The sequence below is a fragment of the Pyricularia grisea genome (genome assembly GCF_004355905.1).
Source record: "Pyricularia grisea strain NI907 chromosome V map unlocalized Pyricularia_grisea_NI907_Scaffold_10, whole genome shotgun sequence".
In the NCBI taxonomy this organism is placed as follows: Eukaryota; Fungi; Ascomycota; class Sordariomycetes; order Magnaporthales; family Pyriculariaceae; genus Pyricularia; species Pyricularia grisea.
In genome coordinates this window covers 125,926-150,558 of record NW_022156722.1, presented here as the reverse complement: position 1 = coordinate 150,558, position 24,633 = coordinate 125,926, and the positions used below count along the sequence as shown (strand labels likewise).

Here is a 24,633-nt window from a genome sequence, read left to right as displayed (position 1 = left end):
GTGCAAATGACTCTGCATAACTACCTATGTCTCTATTCTTTTGATGTCAATTTTGAGCTGGGGACAGACAGGGCATGAATGCGTACTCAGGGGACAGACTCTCAGGCAAGGAGCTTCGGTTTCATTCGGGTAGCCCCATAAAACGGTATACTGTAAAGTTTATTGAAACAACGCCAACACGAATGTGATATCTGCCTTGGTATACCAGATTCGCCAGAATTGTGAGAGACCAGACTGAATAATGCAAGTCCAGGCTTATGACAAAGAGTGTAATAGCTCCACAAATATATTGATCGGCAAAAATTTTGTGTTGACAAAGCCGGGCGCCCCAGATTAGGGAGCCACACTATCAAGTGGCGTAACTCTCGATGCATTCTATCTATCATCCTTTTCTCCGGTTCGCTTCGGATCTTTTTTTATTTTATTTTTTGCGGGCTTGCGTAAATGTCAGGGAACAAAAAGGCTATAAACAAGTGGGACTGTAGAGAGGAGTTTTCCCCCGCCTTTTGCAAGATGACGCAAAAACAAAAACAAAACAAAAAAGAAGAGCTATGAGCAAACGTCCCTCGATTTCCTTAGTAGTACCAATTATGAGAAGCCTGAAAAGGAAAAAAAAAAGAGAGAAAGACAACGCCGACCCTCGCAGCGCCAAAATGCCAAATGGAGAAAATGTGAAGAGTGTAAACAAAGGGGGTATGTTAGTCGATGAAAAAAAAGTGAATCTAACAAGGGAGATTTCCACAAGACAGAACCAGACACCTGAAAATGGGAACATGGATGAATTCACCAGAAAAACTCCATCGACTCCGGATTTAGAACTTCAAGATCATTAAACAGCAGGCCTCGCAAAACGAGGAAGGGGGAAAATGCATGACAAGACAATCATGTCCTCGAGGTTGGGTTCCACTTCTTCTTCATCCTCGCTTGCTTCTCCTTCTCCGTTTCGGGACCGTAGTGTGCGGCCGAGGATATTGGTGCGGCGTCGAACATGCCGGCAGAGGGGACATGGACGGACCGTGACGACATGTTGCCGTTTGTAGAGCCGGTGGTGCCCTGCTGGGTGGCGTTGGCGCCAACGCCGGCTGCGCCTAGACGCTTGCCAAGCGCGTATTGTCGATCCCTCTTGCGTAGGTAACGGCGACGCCATACGCAGGCGCCAATCCAGATGCATGATATTCCGACGACGACAACTACGATAAAGACAACCCATTGCCAATGACTCGACAGCCTATGTGATGGAGGGGAAAACAACCGGTCAGTTAACTGTCGATGCATCTGATAACAAAAAACTAGCTTCAAGGAACAAACTCACCAATCCCCATTGTCGGTCTGCGCCGGTATGGCCGTTGAGGTTGAACTACTGGACCCGATCTGGCCAAGGCTGGTGACGGTGGCCGGGTTCGCGCAGAACGAGGTGAACCAGTTCCGGATGCTGCCAAAGTCGCCTGGGGTCGCGGTGCAGGCGTTATCGCATACACCGGCCGTGCCGGTGCTAAATGGTGTGACTTTCGAGTTGGAGCAGAAGCACGAGGCGATGGCCGAAGGCGCCGATGTCACTCCGGAGGGTGCGCAGGCTCCGTTGGAATCGAATAGAGCACCGCATTGCCCTGCGCAGGCGGGAAGGGTAGAAAATGGGACGAATGTTTCTATGACGAGAACATGAAGTCAGTCTTGGGGATGTTCTGTAGACTGGACGAGATGGAGCCCCCTTTACTACATCTGGCCTGTCTTCACTTACCCATGACGAATGCTGTGGATGTGCTCTAGCTACAGCACACTATAGCTTTCGTAATACGGCACCTCCAGTCCACCAGACAGATCGTACAGCGAGCCGAGGATTTTTACGGTCCGACAGAGGATACCGACAGCGAATCGAGTTTGTAGGTAATCGCAACTTTGTCGTCAGAATTTGTTGTCCAACAACGTCGTGATTATCGAGGCCTTGGTCGTCTCCCCAGTTGCGTCCGCCGGACAACCCTTAGTCTCTTCGCCCTGCTTAATATGGTTGTGTTTCGGCACGTCAAGGCGGCTGTCAAACGTAGATTTCGTCGGCGTGCGTCGGGCGTGAGCGGGCAAGAAAAAGTCAATTAACCAGCTAGCCGTGCGATTTTGCGCTTGTCTCTGTGCGTAGGTCGGTAGCCTGACCAGGTGATCGATCAACTGAGCCAAAGTGAGACGACTGTCTTTCGACGGCGGCGCGGTGCTTGCTTGCACGGGGGTCGCTTAAACGGACCCGAGGGTAAGCAAGGTGGAGATCGGTCGAGGGCCTCGATCAAAAGGGGGCAGCAGTGTGTGGGAGCCGTCGAATACCGCAATGTCGCGTCCCGGTATAAAAATGATTGACTGCAGGTGGGTTTTGTTGCTTCTTGCTATTATTCCCCAGATGGATCGGACTGGTGTAGCTAAGGTATTTGCTATTACTCCTCGTCGGTGCTCAAATTGTTCGTGCGATTCACTTTGTCCAGGAAGACCGAGTCAATGCTGGGGAGAGTTTGATGAATTCCGGCTGTGCTAATGCAACCGCTGTTCCAAAACTGATGATGGATACCCAGGATGTTACGCCAAATTCACACAGGGAAGGCAAAACTGTGGGATGGATTAAAAAAAAAAATGGGGGGCAAAAAGAGAATCAAGACAAAACGGCCACCAAAAAAAGAAAACAAATAGAACGATCTTCTACAAACGAGTGTGATGTGGTTCTTCCTTGATGTTTTGAGAGATCAAAAAAACAAGAAGCCAGACAAATGCAACTGGGACCTGGTCGCGATTGACGCGAGGGAAGGGCAAAAGAAAGCTTCGGGATGGACACAACAAGCATGCAGGTGGGGACACTAGGTCCTGACCTTTTGGAATGCAAAAGGGAGGTTCGGCAAAAACAAGCAAAACCCAGGCACGGCATGGAGGCGGAGTCGTGGATTGGGCGGGCTCAATGGCCGCTGTGCCCCTCCTCAATTCTTGCTGTGGAGGAGTCAAGCCAAGTAACAAAGTAGCACCCCCTGGTGCATGCACACAAAATCCTGTGCCTTTTTTTTCGTGTTCCTGTGAGAACCTTGCAGTTGTCTTGGCGGTGGTGTGACCTTACTGGTCGGCCTTTCGCTGCTTATGGATCTCCCTGTGGTTTTTTTTTTAATTTGTTTTATTTTCCCGGAGAGCTGAGATCCTTTTTTTATTTCCTCGGCGCCAAACCCAAGAATGTGGCTTACTATTTGGATCAATTAGGTCCATTTAATTGCTATCAACACCGACGCTACAGAGAACATGGAGGAAGGAGCTGAAGGACTAGACTCTCATAGACGGGGCTCGATTGGTTGCAGTGGCACGGATATCTTTGGGGTTTTCCAAATAGTTCAAGGGTAACTGAATAAAATACCTTCAAAAGCAAAAGATCAATTCTGTCGTCAATTGAAGCGAGCGATCTCCTTTTTTCCCCTCCCCCTGACTCTACAGTACAATCGACGAAAAGACTCGGTGAGAATTTCAAGGTGGTGGGCTCTTTTCTCCCCTAAAAAAACGTTTTACTCAGCACGTTGGTGGGTACTATGGTATCAGGTGCCAAGCCAAATCTCCCTGATCACTATGGGTCAATATGCATGCACATGCGGCCACTCTCCATTCTTTGTGAAGCTGACTTTCTGTGTCATGCATGCCCGCAATTTTGAATATTGGAATTCGATTCCTGTACAGTAACAGTACAGTATTGCATCAGATCCTAGTACTAGTCTAGACTGTATCTGAAGCTCTAGTCTGGTCTATGAGGGGAAGTTGACCCTTGATGCTAAAATAACCTAGTCACTCACTCCATCATCCTTTGCTTTTTTTCACAACACTATGCCATTCGACGGTGCCTGCCCAAGCTGCCTACTTACTGCTAGAACTCTAGAACCTAGTAATAGTTTGTAGATCTACTGATTTACCTTAGTCATCGCTGAAATAATTAAGTGGGTACAATGGAACTTACTAGACTACGGATACCTGGTAGTTTAGGATTTCCATGTGATTGAATGGGTGAATAATTTTCACAATGATCACAAGAGTTGAACGACTCGACGGGGATCCGATCCCATCAAGTCGGTTGATCTCCCGATGTGATGCAGCTTAACTACTGCGTAGTAACTGCACTATGTGGGGGAGCAATTTGGCCGACTGGTGTGCAAGGTAGGTACCTAGGTAGGTAAGCAAGGTAGGTAGGTTTGCCCCAATTGAGCAAGATATTCGCCGTTACAGTTTAGCCGCATACGGTACGGAGTACGAAAGTCACAGTAGAAACTTGTTGGCACAATACGGTCCATCTGGGCAAAGGTTAAATCTCCGTACGGTAGATCGAGTAACCATGGAAGAGTTTCCAATGGGTAATAAATTTGGCGGTGCATCTTATCGCTGTTAGTGTAGACGCCGTACTCGGCGAAATCCTTTAATTGTTGACTTGCCGCCCTTACTTGCCCGCACTCACACTGTCCAGCACTTACTTAGGAAGAAGCAATTAACTTAATGAATTTGCTTAGATAATCACTCATCTATGATCTGTAGCAGCACATTCCCTCCTTCTTCCCATTCCTGGCGCTACTCGCACCTTCCAAACTCAAAAACCAACAAACGCAAACTTGATATGAGCACCAATCAAACTTCATTGCGGTACGAAATTTTGCACATGCCGAAACAAGCAAACACCTTGGGTTGAATCGTCTTCACAATTCATTTCACCGACCACAGTACCCGCAGTTTCCTCGAGGGACCATGCACCAAACAAAGTTGCTGAGTTCCTCGTCCCAACGGCGGTCGCTGTCAAGGCCCTTTTCATCCCATCAATTCTCGTCCAACCTAGCTCCCGCTAGGCTGCCGATCCATCTATTCCTGGTCTCTGGAGATAAGACACCTTCAAGACCATCCACCTGCTGACGGATCTCGAGCATGCCAACCTTGGAGTGACAGACCTCAATCTTCCCATCCGGTTGGGCCCGGGCCAGAGCAATGATACGATGGATGAGTGCCGCAAGTTTCGCCAGAGCGTCACTGTTGGTCGATTCCCATGTGTCGATTTCTTTTTTGACATGGGTGATTGGAATATGATCATCAAATAAACCACGAGTGTGGAAGGCCAGGATAAACCTTTTCACCCCCGAGACCCAAAGACGTTGCAACTCGGCTTCCATAATCTCCTCGCGCTGATCTACCCTTCCGTAGCTGCGGGTCTTGAGGTCAAAAACTAGTTCCTGGTCGACCAGTTCGCCAGACTTTTGGATTTTGATCACATCCCCCTTGGCCTCATCCCTGACCGAGACGCCGGCGTTGCTCATGCTCTGGGCCAAATCATGAATAGATATGGGCGTATTAGTCCGGTTACCGACGCGATTTTCCGTGCTCGGGTGCCAGACTGGCCTGTCACCGTCAGGACCATCCTGGCAATAACCGTCTCCCTCAAAGCGGACGAGGAATCTAAGGTTCCCGAACCGGTAGCTCACCATCCGCTGATGTGACTTCGAACCCTTCACATCTGAATCCCAGGTAGTGTAGTTGTCTGCGAATGAATGACCAAATCCTTTGATGTCCGGGATAATCTCCGTAGGGGAATTCTCTCTACGGACCAGGAAAACGCCATCATCGACGACTTCTACAAGCATGCGGAACATTTTTTCCTGGCCTCTGACAAATCGAAGCAGACTACCCATGGTGCTTCCGCAAGCCACAACATCGATTTTGTGATCTGCGAGAAAATCCGACGCAACTTCGAGGGTTGCCAGAATGGCAGGCTCCATGGGATGCTTGGGAAATCTGGCCGCGTTCTGGTCCCGGTATACTTTGCGGGTACCGGTCGACCTGCCCCCGCCGTAGTTGTTATGGTCATCGCAAAGCCTGCTAGCACTCGACGGAGGAGTCCAGCGAGGCGGTCGTCCTGGTTTGAATTTAGCCAGGTCAGTAAGTATTTGGCGCTGCTCAAGAGCCGCGTCGGCATGTAAATCATGCTCCCCTCACACGTACCTGGCACTATGATTGTAGGCTCTTGTGCTCCCCCTCCACCACCGAGCCAGTTGTACGAGGACACCAGGGTGCTGTCTTTGATGACGGCAGATGCCGCCAGATCCTTTGCCGAGTCGGCCAGGTCTTGGATGCGCACCTCCTCGAGTAATGGACCGAGAGGTGGCGGCGGGGCCTGCCTCACAAGGGCATTTTGACCCGGGCGTCTCGACGGACCAGCTCTCAAGGTTTCGGAAGAGCTTCGGCCCGTGCGACCGTCACGGAGATGCCAGTGTGACATGTGGCCTGGATTTTGGTTCCTGATAAGGCTACCACGTAATACGTCGCAGGATATGCTCAAACTTTGAGTCCGGTTCAAGAGATGATAAACAAAGTTTCGAAACGTTCCGATGGAGATAAGTTGAAGATAACGATTGCTGGTTGTTCGGGTTTGGCCTCGTTCGACACCAAAGAAAAGCCCACGGGGGAACTTGACATTTTGCACATGCCAAATGGGTTCGGGTTCCTTCCTAGATATATGCTTTTCCCCGGCCAGGCGCCCATGAGGTACCTACCTATCTTACCGATGTTTTAGGCATCCTCCTCTTGCTGTTTTTTGAGTGTGTGTTGTATTCTACAGCCTCACTTGGATGTGAGGCTGTATGAACGCTTTCAGCATTGGCAACCAAGCAACGCAGGAGGCCGACCAGTGGGCCTCCGACAGCCCTGATAGAGACAATATCGGTTACGCTCGCATTGGCCTTCCCTCAGAGGTGGTTGCGACAGTGCATCGCCTTGTCACACTGCATGTCGTCCCAATAAAAGCCTGAACAGAACTGACCAATCATCAGAGTTGAAAGTCTCTTCAGACCGTGCATGGACGTCAGCTTTTGTTCGGCCAGGAGGACTGTTAGCAAACCGCTAAAGATATCACGTGCAATCAGCATAATTAACTATCATTGAGACTGTTGCGCCATGATGCATGTGCCTAACATCATTCAGCCGTCATTGGACCCATACACGGATCTTACCTTGTTCAAACTGAACCGTATGTACTACTGTACTGTATTGCTCAACACTATTATCCTCAACATACTTCAACATGAGATGAATGACTTGGAAGCCGAGAGTAAATGCACCTGTTTTTGATAGCAACAGTTCGGCTAGAATTTGACAGTCCCTCCAGTCTCTCGGTACTTTGTGAACATATCCGAATAAATACGTACCTATAAATACATCGACGTTGCTCCCGTCCAAGACCTTCTTGTTTGCCCCTTTGTCCTTCGGCATTGCACCGTACTAGAGCCTTTCACGTACCGCCTGGAGCGTCACCATGTCCCTAATATCACCAGGCGATTCAGCCTTGTCATTGTCCAGACATTCGCGTCCCAACCCAACCTTTACGCCGCCCAAAGACCTCGAGAAAACTCGCAGCCTCCGAAAGCACTACAGGAGCCTCTTGGAGGGAAAGTCTAAGATCAACTACCCTGAAGATGCAATCCTCTTCATCGAAGCCCTCCACTACTACTCCCCCGACCGCTGCGTCGAATCACTCGTCAGCAGTCCTCATGGCCTAGACGCGGTGCGAAGCTGCGTCCAGATAGACCTGTCGCCAGTTTTCATCCAGGCACACACACTTGTGCTCGTCAGCTACTTGTCAGACCCATCCATAGCTGCCCTGGCCGACGGCCACTTCCTCGGGGAGGTCCTGGACGCCATCTTGTCCCCACCTACCTTTTGGCAGGCTTTGGTTGCCGCATTTTTTGGCGGCTTTTTACACGGAGGGAGCTTGCTGCCATTTGCTTGGTTGTTGTGCGACGTTGCGACCAGTTCAGGCAACAGGGAGAATGACTACAATTATATATCAGACGTCAGGGCTGTACTCGAACAAGGGTCTTTGTACACGGCCGCGTCTGCTGATGTTAGATACCTTGCATTCAAAGCCCACCAAGCAGTCTATCCGCTCAGCACTCCAGGAATGGTGGAGCAGTTAGTCCGCACTGGTGAAAGGGCTGCGAGCGACTTGGCCACAAGCCGAGACGTCTCCGGCTGCCCAAGCCCAGAGCGGGTCTTGTTCAATGCCCAGGATTGTGAGTTGGACAGACGCTCTCATCTGAACCTGGAACTCAACCGAATGCGATGGGAGCGTCAGTCCACATACAACCAGCAGCTGCGGGAGATAAAGGACCAGGTGGAGCAAGCGCAACGGGTTATGCAACAGATCATCGATGAGGAAAGGAACCTGGACAAGCTGGCGCAAGAGGTCAACAATTTGAAAAATCTCCAAGACGCCGTGAAGCGCAAACAAGAAAGCAAGCTATCCCAGGTGGCTGTGGCTGTTGCCAGCCGGGCCCCCACTCCTCCCTTAGCGGACCACAGGCCCCTACAGAGACTCCCAAGCAAGGCTAGGCAGGAGTGGGAGCATATGAAAAGAGCCGAAGGTGCCCAAAGTCCTGCCCTTGATGATCTGATGGAGATGACGGGGCTTGAAGAAGTCAAAGAAGCTTTCCTGATGATGCAAAATATGGTCGATGCAAAGATGCGGCAGAATGTCTCTCTGCAGGGTGAGAGGTGGGGTGCTAGCCTGCTTGGAAATCCTGGAACAGGTTAGTCCACTGGGCCTCCTATGAAGAGACAATCGGTATGCTAACATACTACTTGGATTTCCGCACAGGAAAGACGACCGTTGCAAGGCTGTACGGCAAATTTCTCACATCTGTTGGAGCCATCGCGGGGACTAGATTCGAGGAGACAACGGGAGCCAAACTCGCCCACCTCGGCGTGTCAGGCTGCGAGTCTCTTATAGCCAACATGTTGGAGTCGGGTGGCGGTGTTCTTTTCGTTGACGAGGCCTACCAGCTCACTTCGGGCAAAAATCAGGGCGGCGGCGCCGTACTGGATTTTCTGTTAGCAGAGATCGAAAATCTAGTTGGTAAAATTGTCTTTGTAATCGCCGGTTACGACAGCGACATGGAGGCTTTCTTTGCACACAATACGGGACTGCGGAGTCGATTTCCTCACCAGCTGCGTTTCTCCGACTACACAGACGAAGAGATCCATTATATCCTCCAGTACAAAATCGACAAGCGGTATAATGGTACGATGCGATGTGAGGGTGGACTCTCAGGACCCTACTGTCGACAAGTAGCAGAGAGGATCGGGCGTGGGAGGGGACAGCCAGGCTTCGGGAACGCACGCACGGTAGAAAATGAAGTTGTGAGCATCCTCCAGAGGCAGGCCACCAGGTTGGCACGAGAGAGGAGAGAAGGCTTGAAGCCCGATGACCTGTTTCTCAACAAGGAGGATTTGCTCGGTGCGGAGGTTGCTGTGCCGGCCACAGATGAGGAGGAAGCTGGTCGGAATGGCTTGAAGCAAGCAGACCGTGGGCGGCGGCCGGGGGAGATGAAACGAATATACAGCATGCGGGCTGTCAAGGGCGCACTGTTATCGCTGGTCGGTGCTGCCGAGAGTGAGAAAGAGCCTCATAGAAGGCGAGCATCTTCTCGTTGAGTTGATACATGGTAGGCAGGTACCTCGGTTAGGTATCTAGGTAGGTAGGTAGGTAGGTTTGGAAGGGGGTGTGCTTGCGAGTTGCTGGCCATATCAAACTGAACTAGCGCAGCGGCCTAGGAAATAACACCAGTTAAAGAGCTAGAGCGGGGAATTAGAGTAAAGTCCTACATAGAATGGAATACAAAGTTCAAGGTTGCCTACCAACTCAAGAATAGAGAAGAAAATTGGGATACCTCTTAGGAACCCTTGCGGATATTTGTGAAGCAGTAACTGATAACAAGTCATCGAGGCGTCTTGGAGGTGCACTGGACGAAAATGATTGATGAGCAACAATAGATGTCGATGTGAGTTCAGGCGTTTTTTGCAGGGTTAGGGAAGCAGAGTTACCAGGTAGATGAGGTACCTACCTACCATTGATGCTTTCAACGGCGAGCATGGTAGAATAAGGTAGAATAAAAGCATACCTAGTCCTTGACATGGAAGACAACGGTCTGCCAGGGCAACTCATCAGCCTTGGCGGGCAGGTGTCAGAAAGGTCTGGACTCTTCAATCAATGGAACTAGAGGCAGTAATACTACCCCATCAGTGTTGTTGGCTTCGTTCAAGGCAGAAGCTGAAATTTCTTGGAGCCTTCCTGAGGCCTGCCTAGGCAGCTACCTTCTTCCTTGACTACCTGATAGGGCAGATTGCTCAGGCAGCCCACAAATTCAGTGCCTTCCCTTCCTAGAGGCCTTCAACAGATTTGGAAGGCACGACGTACAACCAAGAATTCTGGCTCCCCTTGGTTGGAAATTTGACTCCACCTCTTGTCGAGAAAGCACAGAACGCAAAGCAAAGCGATATTGAATCCTATAATCTCTAGATTATTCTTGAAAAGGGCACAAAAACAAGGCCGCCAGAGCTTCATTGTTATCAGCTATTATTTGTCGCGTCCAAACCGCAATCAGCAAAGATATTCATACCGCAGTCGCAATGCAGACTCGGTTCCCACGCCAAAACAAGCGTTCTCTTATGCATGAAATGCTCAAGAGCAGGCCCGGCGATTGGTTCCGAGGCTCAGATATGAGCTTACGAGACCAAGAGCTGCTTCGGAGCCCCAACAATATGTTTTCCTATGACAAAGGCTGTTTCGTACGCCAGATTGTAAGTTATTGTCCTCGAGTAAAGATGCAAGATGCTTTCTTGTTTGCTCTTACGGCAAGCAATGATAAATGTTTCAATGCTAAATTTTCGGTGTATCAGGTCTACAAGCAGGCAGCCTTGCCATTTACCACGGTCTGCATAATTTTCATCTGTTCTGTTGCCTTACCCATCAACAGACCTTGACCATGTTCTGACAGCGTCTCTACAACTTTAGCTCGAGTGGGTTGTTGAACACGATCATCTCTGCAAGAAACGAATCCACGAAGCTGGAGGTGCCCTTGTCGGTTTTCCGGAAACCGCCATGCCATCCTCAGTATCTCCTCCATACCAGTCCATGATCGTCAATGTGAATGTCAAGGGCGCTCCTGGTGGTCTCTTTGACTGGGGATATCTGAGTACCTCGTCACAGAATGTGCGAATCTTCAGAGGCCCCGAGTCCACCTGCTCGGCTCACCCGTGGGATGCAATGATACTCAAGGACTGCTATGCCAACACAAGCAATCTTCGGGATATTGAGGCTATTTGCGACCGCCGCTGGGATATATTGGCTATGAAAATGTGCGAGGATGTCGAGGGTGAGTTTTCAGCCCGACAGTCTTATTGATGTACACGGGGAAGCTGACGTGGAGACGCCTGAGTAGCTCCCTGGCTTGTGTTCTCCATCAGAGACCCTGGACCAAATCTCGTTACCAATGGGATTTGCTACAATATCCCCCGGGACTATGATCCTGCTATGAGAGCTGGTGCCACAGAGACAGTAGACAACGAAAACTGCCAAAGTACCGTCCCAATCCTCCCGGCTGTTCCAAGGCTGGAAACCGAACTTAATTGATGAAACGGTAATGTCATCGGCGAGAATTTGACATGCAAGATGCATAGCAGCATTCTTTTGTTCCTTTATTGACTGTCACTCGTGAGAGGTAATATACAAGCTGCCTCGTCTGATGAACGCTCTCGCTAGCCAAATTTATTAGAGTTATTAGTTTGCCCGCGAGACCTCCACAAGATATGCCGCTTCAATCTTACCAAAAGCCATGTCGATAATCGGGATACATTCGCTACTACTGGACCGGTTGGAGCTCAGCATCGATGCATGGGTAGCCCCAGTGAGGTCGGCACAATGTGCATCGAATCTAATCTGAGAGGATCTTAGTTAAATAGAGCCAACTATTCGTAAGCATATGGGTGGCCGTAAGAGTGTAACGAACAGACAATGCTCTAAGAAAATGGGGGAAAAACTGGACACTGAGTACGGAAACATAGTTGGCCTGCAGCACCAAGGCAATACTAAGAATCCTTGGTGGTTGCACGGCCATTTAGGGGTTCAACAATTCATAGCTTAGCGAGGCAACTATAACCATCTGATGAAGTGATGGCACCAGTGGCATTTCCTATCGGGTAAACAAAGTTGGTCTGGATAACTTGATCAGATCCGGCACTTTCCTTGTGGACTGGCTGAGAAATGCACACTTGGCATTTGCTAATAGTGACCTAGATACCTAGATACCCGACAGGGTATGTTTAGCAAAAGACTATTTTTGAAGAGGTGCCTATCTTTCTGTCGGATCATTGCCAATTTGCCGGTAGCAAGGAACGGTTAACGGAGAAATAAAACTTGACTCGACCTCGTCCGTGGAAGATCTCCTGCCCAAAATGATTCGACATGTCAGGCACCGGGAATGAAATGTTTTCGGATGAGCCCGCAAGCTTTTGCGGCAACACAAATTGTCATAGAGATTTTGTAGAGGCCCCATTCTCGAACCGCGACTCCGGAAGTTCCCCATCAGCCTCCGGACTACAATCTGGACGAATATTGGTCAGTTAGCCATGTAAGTCAAGCAGTTGGTAGTGAAGCAAGTAAGGGAAAATCGTATGAAACAGGTTTCAGCTCAAAGACTACACAACTTATCCCAAAAATATACATCTTGGCTCCGCTGCCCGGACCGCTCCGTACGGGGATACTTGCCCGTCGACCCCGGAACAACATGACTACATCCTCCATGCTCTATCATTCAGGTCTATTTTTATTTAGCAGGGGTGATAGTTTATAAAAGGAAGCCGCCCCTAGCGCATTCAAGATCTGGCTTTTGTGCGCATTCAGCAGCTGTAAATCCCAAGTCAACATTTGGCAACAGCAGTTGCTTGACTAGATTCTACTGTGGTGATATTTGCACAACAGAAAAAAACATACAAGTCCTCAGAGCATACCCAAGAAGAGAGCGTTGTGAGGATTCCAGCTCTGGAAGCCAAGCTCGCGATAATGGCTACGTCTACTCTCATTCCAGAAAATATCCTGCTGTGGTACGCAGGCAAAAGTACTACGGAGCGGGTCACTTACGCCATGGAAATCCTGGGTGTAGGGGTAAGTGTTGCCCATGATCATTTTCAAGGAAGCTTGAACAAAAAAGGTTACTGACAATGCTGGACTCTCAGATCGCCGTTTATTGGATTTTTCTGGCCACATACCGGCTTTACTTCCACCCGCTCGCCAAGTTCCCAGGCCCGCCCATCCGAGCCATTACGGGCATGCCTTACCTGTACCAGAGCTACGTTGAAGGGACTTTTGCGAGAAAGGTCAGGGCCCTGCACGCCGAGTATGGCAACGTGGTACGGGTGGCGCCCAACCGACTAGCTGTAGATGGCGTCGTGGGGTGGAAGGATGTGCACGCCGTCCGAGCCCCCAATCCCGAAATGCCAAAACTGCCAGGCTATTACGGCCCGGACTCTCACCGAAGCCTTGTGGCCTCGCCCACACGCGAGGGGCACCAGCGCCACCGTCGAGCACTTGCCTACGGCTTTAGCAACACAGCCATGCACGAGCAGGAGCCTGTCATCACTTACTATGTCGATATGCTGATCCGCCAACTGTCCAAGAGGTCCAAAGAGGGTCCTCTCGACATGGCCATGTGGTTCAACTTTCTGAGTTTTGATGTGGTTGGTGATCTGGCATTTGCAGATTCATTTCAAATTCTGAAGAAGGGCAAATACCATCCCTGGACTAGCAACCTTATCAAGGGTATTGAAGGCGCAACTCTGAACCGTTTCTTCCTCTTCTCCTCACCAATTCTAGCCCCATTGGCACTGCTAGACTTGAACGGCACCATCAAGACCTTTTGGGAAAACCGTCGCATTGCCGATTCCAAGACCAAAGCCCGTATCGATCTAGGTCCCGACCCCCCAGTTCAAACCGACCTCATCGGCCGCGACGGAAAACCGGTTGTCCGTAAAGATTTTGTCGGCTACATGCTGCGCTTCAACCAAAAAGCCAGCAATGAGGCGCTTTCCGAGGTCGAGATGAAGCGCAACGCCAACATCATCATGAATGCCGGTAGCGAGACCACGGCCACGGCCTTGGCTGTGCTCACCTTCATGTTCTCTCTGCCCGAGAACCGCATCTGGATGGAGCGTGCCACTGAAGAAGTTCGCAAGACCTTCAAGAGCGAAGACGAAATCAACCTCCACTCCGTTTCCAACGAGCCCTTGCCTATATTGCGTGCCTGCTCCGAGGAGGCCCTTAGGTTCCACCCGCCGGCCCCTGACATGCCTCCGCGTCTTTGCCCTGGTGGTACCGTCGGCGGCTACTATGTACCAAAAGGAGTAGGTTTTTTTTTTTCGATGCCCATACCATTGCTGATGTTGCCGCCAGTAAATTAACTATTACTTTTTTCTGCTGCGTATAGGCCATTGTCCAAGTCTCTCAACTCGCCACATACCACAACCCTGACCACTTCCTGGAATGCGACGACTTCCGACCGCAGAGGTTCCTACCGCCAGATCACCCACTGTACGAAAAGAGGTTCGCCAACGACAACTTTTCAGTATTCAAGCCCTTTAGCTACGGCAACCGAGACTGCATGGGCAAGAACCTGGCCTACATCGAGATGCGATTCGTCATGTGCCGGATCCTGTTCCGCTTCGACTACCTCGGCTTGGACTACAAGGGCGGCGCCACCGACCAATGGCTGAATGAGCATCGTGCCTTTATCGTGTGGAAGAAGCCGCCTTTGATGGTCATTTTCAGGGAGAGGGAGGGATTGGTACCTTTGGAGCCTCCCAAGGACGAGGATGATTCATGAAGGTTCAGACAGAAAAGAAAGACAAAGATAGTAGAAGATTTTTGCTCTGGAGTCAGCGTGCTGAGATTATGGTTTCATTGTTGACTGATTGTCAACTGCTTCAAGGCCCAAAACATAGTGGCAGGCTCTACCGGCGGGCCCTGTTTTCTTTTTTTTTTTCTCTTTTTTTTTTGTTATTATTCTAGACAGCCTTAGGCTCTCTTCTTATTTATACTTGGGCACCGTGTAGTCATCCCGCCACTTGTCTTCAATAATGACCAGCTGTGTCTCTTGTGTCTGCTTCAGGTACGCATCCTTCTCCGTGTCCCGAAAGTCTTCTCTATCAATATCCATAAAACCCTCTTTGGCTATGGATCGGGGGACGATCATGAGCGAGCGACCTGCAAAAGCCACATGCATATAAAGTCAGTCCAGTCTTTTGGTCTAATGTTGCATAAGTAAACCAAAATAAAGAAGAAAAAAATAAAAGAGGGGTTGGGCAAGAGGTGGAGGGAGAAATCTGATGTTTTACCATCGATGGACCGGTCACATGCTATCCGCATCATACAAGCCGCAACATCCTCCTGTTCACCAAAGGTAACCCCCCTATCCGTCAAAGACTTTTCGTATTCAGGGCTTCGGATCGCACTGCGGATGTAGCAGGGTGCGACGTAGTTGATGCGGATGCCCTGTTCCCAGCTGCTACGGCGGGCTGTTTTCATAAAACCGAGGAGGCCTGTTTTTTTTTTTTTTTTTTTTTTTTTTTTTTTTTTGTTTCTTTAGTGTCAGCCTCAGGGCAAGCAAACAAACAAATCATGAACTATCGGATGGAACCGAGGTTTTGAAAGGTTGAAACGAATCAAACACAAGATAGGAGAAAGACCTAACCGTATTTGGTTGCTGTATACTCCCAGTTGGCCGGCGAGTCAATGTAAGCCACCAAGCTTCCCGTGATGATGAAGCAGCGGTCACGGTCTTCTGACTCGGGTTGCTTCCGGAAGTAGTGCACTGCTAGTTTCCACGTGTACAGTGTTCCTATTAGGTTGACCTGGACGATATTCAAATCAGGTTTTGTGACGTCGCCATTTGGATCTAAAGATTCCACTCACTTGTCAGCAAAAAAAAAACCCTTTTTTTGGATGACAACAAAACGACAGAATGACACAATGACACAATGACACAAAATTGCCTCTCGATCCGAACGTCTAAAAAAGGACAGGAAATAAGAACAAAAAAAAAAAAAAAAAGCTCACCATGCAGCGTCCATAAACTATCCCCCGAAGTCCTACTGATGCCCGCGTTGGCCAGGACGACGTCGACACTTTTGCTGGGACTCCTCGTCCTGGCCGTCTCGAAAACGGCCTTGACCTGATCCCAATCGCGAATATCCACCTTGACGAAGACGCAAACGTCGTTGGCACCCTCCTCCCCTGCTGCGGCGGGGTCGTTGAGCTCCTTTTCGAGCTCGCGGCCGCGCGCCTCGTCCCAGTCGGCTATGGTGACAAAGGCGCCCGCCCGCACAAAGTCGCGAACGCAGGCCTCGCCCATGCCGTTGGCGCCGCCCGTCACGATGACCGACTTGCCCGCCGCTCGGCTGCGGTCCGTGGGGATCGTGTGGTCCACCGGTCCCGTGTAGGTGTACTTTGGGACGAGCATTGCCGGTGGTTGTTGTTGTTGTTGTTGTTCTTGTTGGACAACCAGGGACGCGGGACTATCGTGTGTGGTGGTAGACCACTCGCTCACCATGGAGTTGTAATTTCCTCGGGATGAGGATGGTTGTTTGGGAACGGAAATGAGCGAAATTTGGTGACCCTGTGTGTGTGTGTGTCCAGGCCATCTGTCATTAAATGCATTTATTCATAAATATTATTATGGCTTTGTTTGGGCTATATTGTTTTTGTTCATGCTCCTACCATTTTTTTTGCAAGGCTTGCCTCGCCAGAGGACTTCAACACTGTATACAAACAATTCTCCACCTGTTATGTCGGCGCAAGGGTGCTAGTCGTGTTCTTTTTTCTTCCCCTGTGCACATCGCCCGCCATCGACGATCATGAATAAGACGCTGCCACTATAGTATGTGGAGGTGGTGGGTGCATGGGGCAAACGCGATGCTGATTATCTCAATCCAGGTTTGCCGAGTATGCCAGGGCAGGAATACCGAGTTGAAAACGGTAATATTGTTATTGTCTGTGGGGAAGCCTAGCCCCTACAATAATCCTCGCATCGCTTCGGGGCCACTATCACGATGTGGTTGCAACGTTGAAGATTTTTGGAGGTGTTGAGCACATATGGAGTGAGTGAGTGAGTGTGTGTGTGTGTGTGTGTCTGGAATTCGGTGTGTGTGAGTGAGCATAGGTGAGGAAGGTTTATGCGCTGGCAGTTGTAAGGAATTATTTTCGGAGTACTACGATAGATAGCTAGTTCAGACTTTGACTGGCCCCGCCCAAGCGCATAACGATAGCTCATCGGACGCACAAAGTAGGTGGCCCAACGTTCTCAAGTAGCTTCCAATTGCTTCTACGTACTACGCCTGGTTTGTCATCAACTTAGACTCTTACTTTGCCCCTACACACACCTTAACAATGGCTGAAATTCCAACCACAATGTTCGCATGGAGGAAGCACAGGGGGAACCCCGAACCGGTGAGGATCTCTCATTCTGTAGTGGATGGGAACAAAAACAAATTAACGATCCCCAGGTCTGGGAGGAGATTCCCTTGCCCAAGTTATCGCCAACAGGCGTCATAGTCAAGATCCTGGCAACCGGAGGTCCGTGACGGCGTCAGTTCAAGGAAGTGGTGATTTGAGTACTTGATCGAAAGAATAGTTAATTGATAGAACGCCTCGACACGCGACAGTCTGTCGAAGCGATCATTCCCTACTCACCCGAGAGATCCAGCCGGCATGGTTCCAGGAAAGCTTCACATTGGTTAGGCAAACAGTGACTCTTCTGGGACTGATCTAGTTGGGGCTGATAAAAAGTACCGCTTCTAGGGCCATGAAGGCTGCGGCCGAATCGTGCAAATGGGCAAAGACATCAAGGACGCCAAGGTCAAAGTAGTGAGTCAATCCCAGCATCCCGGAACCAGTCCCAAGACGCTCACAAAGTTTGCCAAAAATAACACAGGGAGATATCGTGGCTCTACACGCAGTTCCAGGATGTGGAGCCCATGATTGCCCCGAATGCTCGCGTGACCTTCCCCAGATCTGCGAGGCGGGACATCACTCGGGCATCGGTCAGGATGGCTTCTACGCACCGTATGCCCACGTCGACATCAGAGGTGTTGTGCCTGTTCCCCACGGTAAAGAACCCCCTGGATATAGTGGCAGTCATCTCCACTGAAAATATCTAACCAGCCTCGATCTGGACAGGAGTGTCTCCTGCGCAGGCAGCTGTGGCCACCGACGCCATCAACACGGCCTTCCACGCCATCACGCGCCGGGCTGAAGTCCAGCCGCACGAGACAGTCTTTCTCTTCGGCCTCGGTGGGCTGGGCTTCAACGCGCTGCAGGTCGTTCGGCACATTGGCGCCCGCATTCTCGTCAAGGACGTTAAGCAGTCGAGGCTCGACGATGCGAGAGACATTGGCGTGCCGGCCGAGGATATTGCGCCGACCGACATGAGCGTCGACGAGTTTGTGGCGAAACGTGGGCTGCACATTGACACCGTCCTTGATTTTGTCGGGGCTCATGATACCTTTGATGCGGCACAAAGGATCGTGCGCAGAGGTGGCAAGATTCTGTGTGTGGGCAGCTTGGATACTGAGAACACAGTTGTTATGAAGATTGGGACGAGAAAAAGGCTGTCGTTCATCTTCTCGTACGGTGGGCAGGTCCAAGACCTGGAGAAGGTCTTGGATTTGGTGGCCAAGGGAGTAATTCAGCCAGAGGTACAACAGAAGAAGTTGGAGGATTTTCCACAAGTCTTGAGAGATCTCGAAGCTGGGAGGGTTGATGGCAGAGTAGCCCTTATGCAGGACGAATAAGGAGGTCAAGGCCGCGTATCAACCGTTTTAGCCATTAACGCTTGCTCCTTTGGGCAACGTTATAGAAGTCGCAGAGGTTGTCCCTGCATCCACGGGTAAAATGGCACCCGTAATCCATCTAGAATGATCCGACGCAAGAAACACAACTGCGCATGCTGTATCCCAACCGGTACCCTCAGTACCAAGTAGACTCCTCCCCTTGCGGGCCTCTCTAATCTCCTCGCTCATCCCACCTGCATACATCATTGGAGTGTATAGCATCTGCGAAGTAGCAGGTTCATAGTCAGTATCTAGATCGTGTGGGTTCATTCGTAAAAAGCCAGCAAATTCACACTCACCCCAGGACACACGCAGTTCACGCGAATACCATCCTTAGCGTGATGAGCCGCCATGGCCCTCGTCATGTTGACAACGGCACCTTTACTGGTAGGGTATAGCAGGTGTGGAGTGCCCCCGCGTATCCCCGCGACGGAGCCCATGTTTACTATGCTGCCCTTGATCTCCATGTCGTCTTTGTCGCGTACCATGGCGGGGATGGCAGCCTTGGCCATCCTGACCATGCTCGACACGTTGACCTCAAGCCCCTCAGCAAACTTTTCCAAGTCGACCTCGACCGCCGTCCCCGGCGCGCCGCCCACGCCGACGTTGTTTACTAGGATATCCAACCGGCCGAACTTGTCCAGAGCGAGCTGCACGGCGGCGTCGCAGTCGGCCTGTTTTGTGACGTCGCCCTGGGTGGCAATGGCTGTACCGCGGCCTGGCTTTGTCTTGACCATCTCTACCGTCTTGTTCGCCCAGTCGAGGTTCATATCGAGGCAGACAACATCGCAGCCGTCGTCGGCTAAGAGGATAGATATGGCCCGTCCGTTGCCAATTCCCGAGTCCGCACAGCCGGCTCCAGTGACGATGGCGACACGACCGCGTAGGGAACGGGAGGGAGGGTGGTTTGGGATATCAGAGGACGTCATGCCGACAATGTGTGCTTCGGGGCGAACAGAAGAACAGTTCTTCTCTTGCTGGGGACTTTGCTCTATTCGAGTGTTCGGCAAGTAGCTGCTAAAATGTGGAGATGAGATGCTGGGCAATGTGGGCTTTTGTGTAGGGGTTATTTGGAGAGCCGAAGATCACTGTTACCACTACCGAAGATCACTGTCACCACTACCGAACCCCACCTTGCCCACTTCATTCTAGAACTAGACCTGCAGCTGGAGCTACCAGGTACCTACCTAGTTAGGTAGGTACCTTGCCCCCATATTTAGTGACATTATTGGAATCTAGCGCTTTTTGATATGCCGATGCCTGCTAATCTCAACATGGTAAGGAGCCAAGGTAGCTCTGCAAACGAGCGGGTGGGGAGGGGTTCATGTCCATCCACGAAACTCGACCCGATCTTGCCAAATCTGGGTGTGCCATCAAGCTTATATCTGAGAAAAGCAACAATGAGATTCGGTATTACCGAATATTTAAATCACCATACCGGGTTGAAAAGTCTTTTCCAGAAACATACTGCAATTTGGGAGGCAGAAAAAAAACTAGAGCGTTTTGTTTCAAATAACTTTTGTCGGGTGTTACCACAGCTTCTGTATCCCTTTTTCTTCTATTTTTATTTGGCACCCACCCTCACCCAACTGCTATCACAATCAATTGCCAAAGACTAGATGGAAATCCTTGTACTCCCTCGCCTTGACATCGTCGCATCTCTTCCTATACCCCGGAGCCGGTCCATTATATCTCACCAAAGACCTCTTTTGTTTGTGCTTCAAGTTGGTGTTGACGCCCGTCATCCAAGAATCAACCTCGTTTATCAGCATGCCCACTCCGGACGATTCCACGTGCTCGTACCATGCATCGGCATTCTCCTGCGTTGCTTCGGCGCGGAGGAGGTTGCGATCGCGTGCGAATTTGATCAGGTCGACTACCCACTGACACGTATACTCTATTGATCGGGGGATGTTGCCGAACATTTGATGGGGGCCTGTTATGGTGATGACCTTTTTGTCAGCTGGTAACCATTTCTTTGTCTCTCTCGGCTTCTTGTTTCGTCATAACCGACCACTTACCCATTACCATAAACATGTTGGGAAACTTGGGAACTGTTATTCCCAGATATGTGGAGATGCGGTTGGCCCAAGTATCTTCCCAAAGTCTCTTCCCGTCCACACCTTGTATATCAATGGCCCTGAAAGATCCCGTAGTTGCATCGAACCCTGTGGCGTAAATGAGCACGTCAAGCTCCAGCTCCTCCATCTTGGACTGCTGGTTTCCATTGCCGTTGGTTACCGGAGGAGCAAGTCGAACACCCTTTTCCGTGATTCGATCGATCGGAGTTTCTTTCAAGTCGACAAGCCTGACGTGCGGCTCGTTAAATGCCTCATAATAGCCGTTCTCAAGAGGAACACGCCGTGTCATGAAACCGTGACATTTGGGGATAAGTTTGTCCGCCACAGCAGGATCCTTGATGCGCGGCCGGATCTTGCTTGCAATAAAGTCGCTATACAGCTTGTTGGCCTCTCGATCCATAAAGATGTCCACTGGAATGCCCAAGACTTTTGCGAAACCTGGTTTTTGGTAAAGCTCCTCGAAATGGGCAAGCAGTTCTTCCCGGTCCCATTCTGTTGTTTTCTTTGGGTTGACCTTGTGTATGAAGCATGATGAAGATTCCAAACAGGCCTGGAAGATGTCTGGATACCTTTTGCGGATGTCGTTCATCTCCTCTGGTGAGATTTTACTGTTGCGTATCGGTGCAGTCCAGTTTGGCGTTCGTTGGAAAACGGTCAGGCTGCCACAATCCTTGTATATCTCCTGGATCGTCTGGATGGCCGTCGCTCCCGTGCCGATGATACCCACACGCTTCCCCCGCAGGCCTACCTCGTGATTAGCTGGCCATCTAGCAGTATGCCACGCTTCTCCTTTGTAGTCGTTGACACCTGGGATGGCGGGTAGGGTTGGCTCATTGAGGATGCCGATAGCAGTGATGACATAGCGCGTTGTGTACTCTCGCCCATGCTGGTCCACCAGGAGCCACGAGTTGCTATCATTACGATACTTCATCGATTTGATGCGCGTGTTGAACTGCATGGACCGCTTGAGGTCGAATTTGTCAACCATGAAGTTGATGTACTTTAACGTTTCAGGCTGTGGCGCAAAGTGCTCCGTCCAGCTCCATTCGTCAAGGAGCTCTTGCGAGAAGGAGAAAATGTACGAGAAAGACTCGGAATCGAAACGCGCCCCAGGGTAGCGGTTCCTAGTGAAACTTTTTGTCAGCTTTGGATATGGAAAAGGGGGGTTTTCTTTTTTCTTCGTTTGATAGTCCTGCCGACTAGCTCACCAGAACCATGTGCCGCCTGCTGCTTCAGCTGCCTCGAGCGCCTTGACGCGCAGGCCAAGCTCTCGTATGTGATGCAAGCTGTATATTCCGGACAAACCGGCGCCTATGACGAGGACGTCATAGTCCAGGTCCTTGTTTGCTTCTTGAAAGGCCGACATTACGACAGCCTCTGTTGCGGGTCAGAGATGATCGGAACCTCCGGGAGACGGTAGAGATGTTCACAATCTGAGAGATGTCTATGGTACCAGAAGCAATATGTTTGGATAGCCCCGAGATATCGCAATATTGGTACACATGATGAATTGAGCTGGGCCTTTGGAAATATGGCAGGCTATGGGTCCAGTCCGATAACGAGGCCCATGTCAAATTCAGATAGATCTTAACATGAATACTATAGTTCCTGGCGAAAAATTCCCTCCCCTACCAACGTACGTGTGTATGTTTATGCGTGGGCCTTTAACGGCTTTACTATTCGCGGGAGGAATCAAGGATCTAATTTTTTTTTTTTCTTCCAAAATTATTTCCAAGGCCCACACCACTGGACGATAGATCCAGAGAAGACTTTTTTTTTTTACCCTTAACTACCATACTACGGATATGGTAGTAAATGCACTGTCAGTGAACCGCATCAACTTGTTCACCGATCGGTGGGGATGGGATGGGATGGACCCTCCTTTCTGGTCCATGTTAGTCTGAACATGACACAAGGTTTTCCTAGTCTCTCAGAGTCTTTTGACAGGTCACCGGCTCTTCCAATTTGAGACTTACCGATGGGTTCCCTGTTTTATCTATCTCGTCTAGCCTGCAGTGAAAAACCTTATCTGAGAATCCTTGTTCATTCCAAAAAAAAAAAAAAAAAAAAAAAAAAAAAAAAAAAAAAAAAAAAAAAAAAAAAAAAAAAAAAAAAAAAAAAAGCCTGCACCTGCACGCTTTCAGTTTCGGCCAGGCAATAAATTCCGATCCCGCAACGAGAAACGCGATAAAGAGGTACAAAGAAAAGAAGGCCATCGTACAGTATGGTATATTTATATTTGAGCATCTCCAGAACATCATATCACCTGTACCTGTACCCCTGCGCCAATCATAACAGCTCCTTGCTCCTCCAAAACGACTCCAAGTCCCGCAAAAAAGCCCACCTAAGATCTCTACCCCAACCTTTGGCCTTCCAATCGTTCAAGCTCGCAGGGAACTGCGGAACGCCGCCATCCCGCACCGTCCCGTCGTGGGCGATAATGACAAATACATCATCGATGCAGTCAAGCTCCTGCAACCACCTCATGGTGTTTGTGGCCAATGGTATGTCGTGACCAAAGGTCATGTCGTAGAGCGTATCTGTGGGCTGGCGCCCCCCGCGCGACTTTTGCAGCTCCTCCCATGCGTGACCGGGACACAGCGTGGGCAGCGACGACGACGGGCACGGGTGCGGTGTTATACTGTCCGGGATGGGGAGCTGCGGTGACGGCCGAAAGATGCCGGCGTAGTGGCAGACGTCGCCGCCCAGGAGCACAAAGGTGGAGTTCGGGGAGGCGGTCGTGCGGGCTAGTCCGCAGAGGTGCCCGACTGCGTGTCCCGGGCTGTCGAGGAGGTAGAAGGACCCATCGCCAAAGTAGTCATATGCTGGGAAGCTCCCTATCTTGAAGGCTTGAGGTCCGTCGAAGGTGACCTCGCGGAGTTTACGGTTTCTGTGTGTCAGATAGCCTTTTAGTAGGGCTTCTTTAACTTTTTCAAGCAGCATGGATGAGCTTGCTCACGCGTAGTCGCTCTCCTGGATCGGGGACTCTGGGTTTGCTGGCGCTCCTGGGAGCATCGCCTCTTTAAAACCCGGCCCAACTATCAGATCGGTCGTCCCTGGGAAAGATTGAGGGTTGCCGATATGATCCCAGTGCCAGTGGGACCAGATGACCCCCTCGATCTTCTGAGGATCAACACCCCCTTCTTCCAGAATCTCTACGACATCCTTCTCCACCTTGATGTCGTAGTTGGTTGTTGGTATATATTGACAAATCTTTGGTGAGTACCCCGTTTTAAAATCCTTACGGATGCCAAGGTCGAACACAAGCTTGCGACCAGACGAAGGGTGCTCGATCAGAAACGAAAACGACGGCAATGCTGGGAACTTCTCGAAGCCGGGGACGGGAGGCGCCATAAAACGGTCCAAGATCGCTGGGCCAAAGTTGACTGGATTGATTATCTTGACAGTCACCACTTCACTGCCAACAGGTAGCGTCACCCGTTGTTTGCTGTCTGGAGACGTCATTGTGATCTGCAGGTGGTGGGTATTCTCAGTCAAAGATTACCTATTGCGATGAACCTATATTCGATAGTCAGTACCAATATGATGCAGAATCAAGTGGCTCTCAATCTGTCATCTGTAACTGTCTGCCTGTCCCCATACAGACCCTGGTTCTCCTTGAAATCGAGATCAAAAATAGTCTAGACGTTGTAGATAAAGAAGGGATCTCTGGAGCTGGTCCACAGGTATCCAGGGGGGAAGATTTGTTCTCATAGAACAATGCGTCAAGGCGGCCAGCTCCCCTGCGCCTCGGGTTGTACCGCTAATCCGTCACCCTTGAATGTGGACCTTCCACCATACCACAGTCAACCCTGAGAAGTATTACTACGTAAATAAACCAGGCTTTTGCCCAGCAGACTTGACA

General features: G+C 50.3%; 10 protein-coding genes across 10 annotated transcripts; 4 read left to right on the top strand and 6 right to left on the bottom strand.

Annotated features, from left to right (window-relative positions):
• Window positions 1-177: 177 nt before the first annotated feature.
• PgNI_11551 (uncharacterized protein) lies at window positions 178-2,810 on the bottom strand. The gene is made up of 3 exons (XM_031131517.1): window positions 1,739-2,810; window positions 1,313-1,646; window positions 178-1,228 (listed from the first exon to the last, which is right to left on the bottom strand). Exons 1-3 carry the CDS (start codon window positions 1,740-1,742, stop codon window positions 883-885), a joined length of 684 nt encoding a protein of 227 aa, XP_030976568.1. The 5' UTR covers window positions 1,743-2,810; the 3' UTR covers window positions 178-882.
• A 1,684-nt stretch (window positions 2,811-4,494) lies between these two features.
• PgNI_11550 (uncharacterized protein) lies at window positions 4,495-6,497 on the bottom strand. The gene is made up of 2 exons (XM_031131516.1): window positions 5,977-6,497; window positions 4,495-5,890 (listed from the first exon to the last, which is right to left on the bottom strand). The coding sequence occupies exons 1-2, from the start codon at window positions 6,251-6,253 to the stop codon at window positions 4,803-4,805; spliced, it is 1,365 nt and encodes a 454-aa protein (XP_030976569.1). The 5' UTR covers window positions 6,254-6,497; the 3' UTR covers window positions 4,495-4,802.
• A 743-nt stretch (window positions 6,498-7,240) lies between these two features.
• Window positions 7,241-9,462, top strand: PgNI_11549 (uncharacterized protein; the record flags this gene model as incomplete). Its single annotated transcript, XM_031131515.1, has 2 exons — window positions 7,241-8,558; window positions 8,627-9,462. Exons 1-2 carry the CDS (start codon window positions 7,286-7,288, stop codon window positions 9,460-9,462), a joined length of 2,109 nt encoding a protein of 702 aa, XP_030976398.1. The 5' UTR covers window positions 7,241-7,285.
• Window positions 9,463-10,437: 975 nt separating this feature from the next.
• Window positions 10,438-11,761, top strand: PgNI_11548 (uncharacterized protein; the record flags this gene model as incomplete). Its single annotated transcript, XM_031131514.1, has 4 exons — window positions 10,438-10,608; window positions 10,708-10,740; window positions 10,823-11,183; window positions 11,592-11,761. The coding sequence occupies 4 exons, from the start codon at window positions 10,438-10,440 to the stop codon at window positions 11,759-11,761; spliced, it is 735 nt and encodes a 244-aa protein (XP_030976397.1).
• A 1,107-nt stretch (window positions 11,762-12,868) lies between these two features.
• On the top strand, window positions 12,869-14,684 carry PgNI_11547 (uncharacterized protein; the record flags this gene model as incomplete). The annotated part of the gene is made up of 3 exons (XM_031131513.1): window positions 12,869-12,970; window positions 13,042-14,205; window positions 14,289-14,684. The coding sequence occupies 3 exons, from the start codon at window positions 12,869-12,871 to the stop codon at window positions 14,682-14,684; spliced, it is 1,662 nt and encodes a 553-aa protein (XP_030976673.1).
• A 132-nt stretch (window positions 14,685-14,816) lies between these two features.
• On the bottom strand, window positions 14,817-16,987 carry PgNI_11546 (uncharacterized protein). The gene is made up of 5 exons (XM_031131512.1): window positions 16,577-16,987; window positions 15,917-16,475; window positions 15,552-15,755; window positions 15,196-15,399; window positions 14,817-15,064 (listed from the first exon to the last, which is right to left on the bottom strand). Exons 1-5 carry the CDS (start codon window positions 16,577-16,579, stop codon window positions 14,889-14,891), a joined length of 1,146 nt encoding a protein of 381 aa, XP_030976672.1. The 5' UTR covers window positions 16,580-16,987; the 3' UTR covers window positions 14,817-14,888.
• A 216-nt stretch (window positions 16,988-17,203) lies between these two features.
• Window positions 17,204-19,661, top strand: PgNI_11544 (uncharacterized protein). Its single transcript, XM_031131510.1, has 7 exons — window positions 17,204-17,305; window positions 17,362-17,431; window positions 17,521-17,591; window positions 17,657-17,722; window positions 17,790-17,964; window positions 18,035-18,909; window positions 18,987-19,661. Exons 1-6 carry the CDS (start codon window positions 17,246-17,248, stop codon window positions 18,646-18,648), a joined length of 1,056 nt encoding a protein of 351 aa, XP_030976671.1. The 5' UTR covers window positions 17,204-17,245; the 3' UTR covers window positions 18,649-18,909; window positions 18,987-19,661.
• On the bottom strand, window positions 18,676-19,616 carry PgNI_11545 (uncharacterized protein; the record flags this gene model as incomplete). The annotated part of the gene is made up of 2 exons (XM_031131511.1): window positions 18,676-18,909; window positions 18,987-19,616. 2 exons carry the CDS (start codon window positions 19,614-19,616, stop codon window positions 18,676-18,678), a joined length of 864 nt encoding a protein of 287 aa, XP_030976544.1.
• Window positions 19,662-20,288: 627 nt separating the features above from the next.
• PgNI_11543 (uncharacterized protein) lies at window positions 20,289-22,134 on the bottom strand (the record flags this gene model as incomplete). Its single annotated transcript, XM_031131509.1, has 3 exons — window positions 20,289-20,623; window positions 20,709-21,892; window positions 21,977-22,134. The coding sequence occupies 3 exons, from the start codon at window positions 22,132-22,134 to the stop codon at window positions 20,289-20,291; spliced, it is 1,677 nt and encodes a 558-aa protein (XP_030976316.1).
• Window positions 22,135-23,057: 923 nt separating this feature from the next.
• Window positions 23,058-24,233, bottom strand: PgNI_11542 (uncharacterized protein; the record flags this gene model as incomplete). The annotated part of the gene is made up of 2 exons (XM_031131508.1): window positions 23,058-23,658; window positions 23,728-24,233. The coding sequence occupies 2 exons, from the start codon at window positions 24,231-24,233 to the stop codon at window positions 23,058-23,060; spliced, it is 1,107 nt and encodes a 368-aa protein (XP_030976676.1).
• Window positions 24,234-24,633: the final 400 nt, after the last annotated feature.

Bases quoted from the DNA above. Each gene is read 5' to 3' on its own strand.
- PgNI_11550 (XM_031131516.1), bottom strand. From the start codon at position 6,253: ATGTCACACTGGCATCTCCGTGACGGTCGCACGGGCCGAAGCTCTTCC. The intron at 5,891-5,976 runs GTACGTGTGAGG...AATTCAAACCAG, and splicing joins GCCTACAATCATAGTGCCAG to GACGACCGCCTCGCTGGACT.
- PgNI_11551 (XM_031131517.1), bottom strand. The intron at 1,229-1,312 runs GTGAGTTTGTTC...TCCATCACATAG, and splicing joins CAGACCGACAATGGGGATTG to GCTGTCGAGTCATTGGCAAT.
- PgNI_11546 (XM_031131512.1), bottom strand. The intron at 15,400-15,551 runs GTTAGGTCTTTC...AAAAAAAAACAG, and splicing joins GTATACAGCAACCAAATACG to GCCTCCTCGGTTTTATGAAA. The intron at 15,065-15,195 runs GTAAAACATCAG...TGGCTTTTGCAG, and splicing joins ATGTGACCGGTCCATCGATG to GTCGCTCGCTCATGATCGTC.
- PgNI_11544 (XM_031131510.1), top strand. From the start codon at position 17,246: ATGGCTGAAATTCCAACCACAATGTTCGCATGGAGGAAGCACAGGGGG. The intron at 17,306-17,361 runs GTGAGGATCTCT...AACGATCCCCAG, and splicing joins ACAGGGGGAACCCCGAACCG to GTCTGGGAGGAGATTCCCTT. The intron at 17,965-18,034 runs GTAAAGAACCCC...CGATCTGGACAG, and splicing joins TGTTGTGCCTGTTCCCCACG to GAGTGTCTCCTGCGCAGGCA.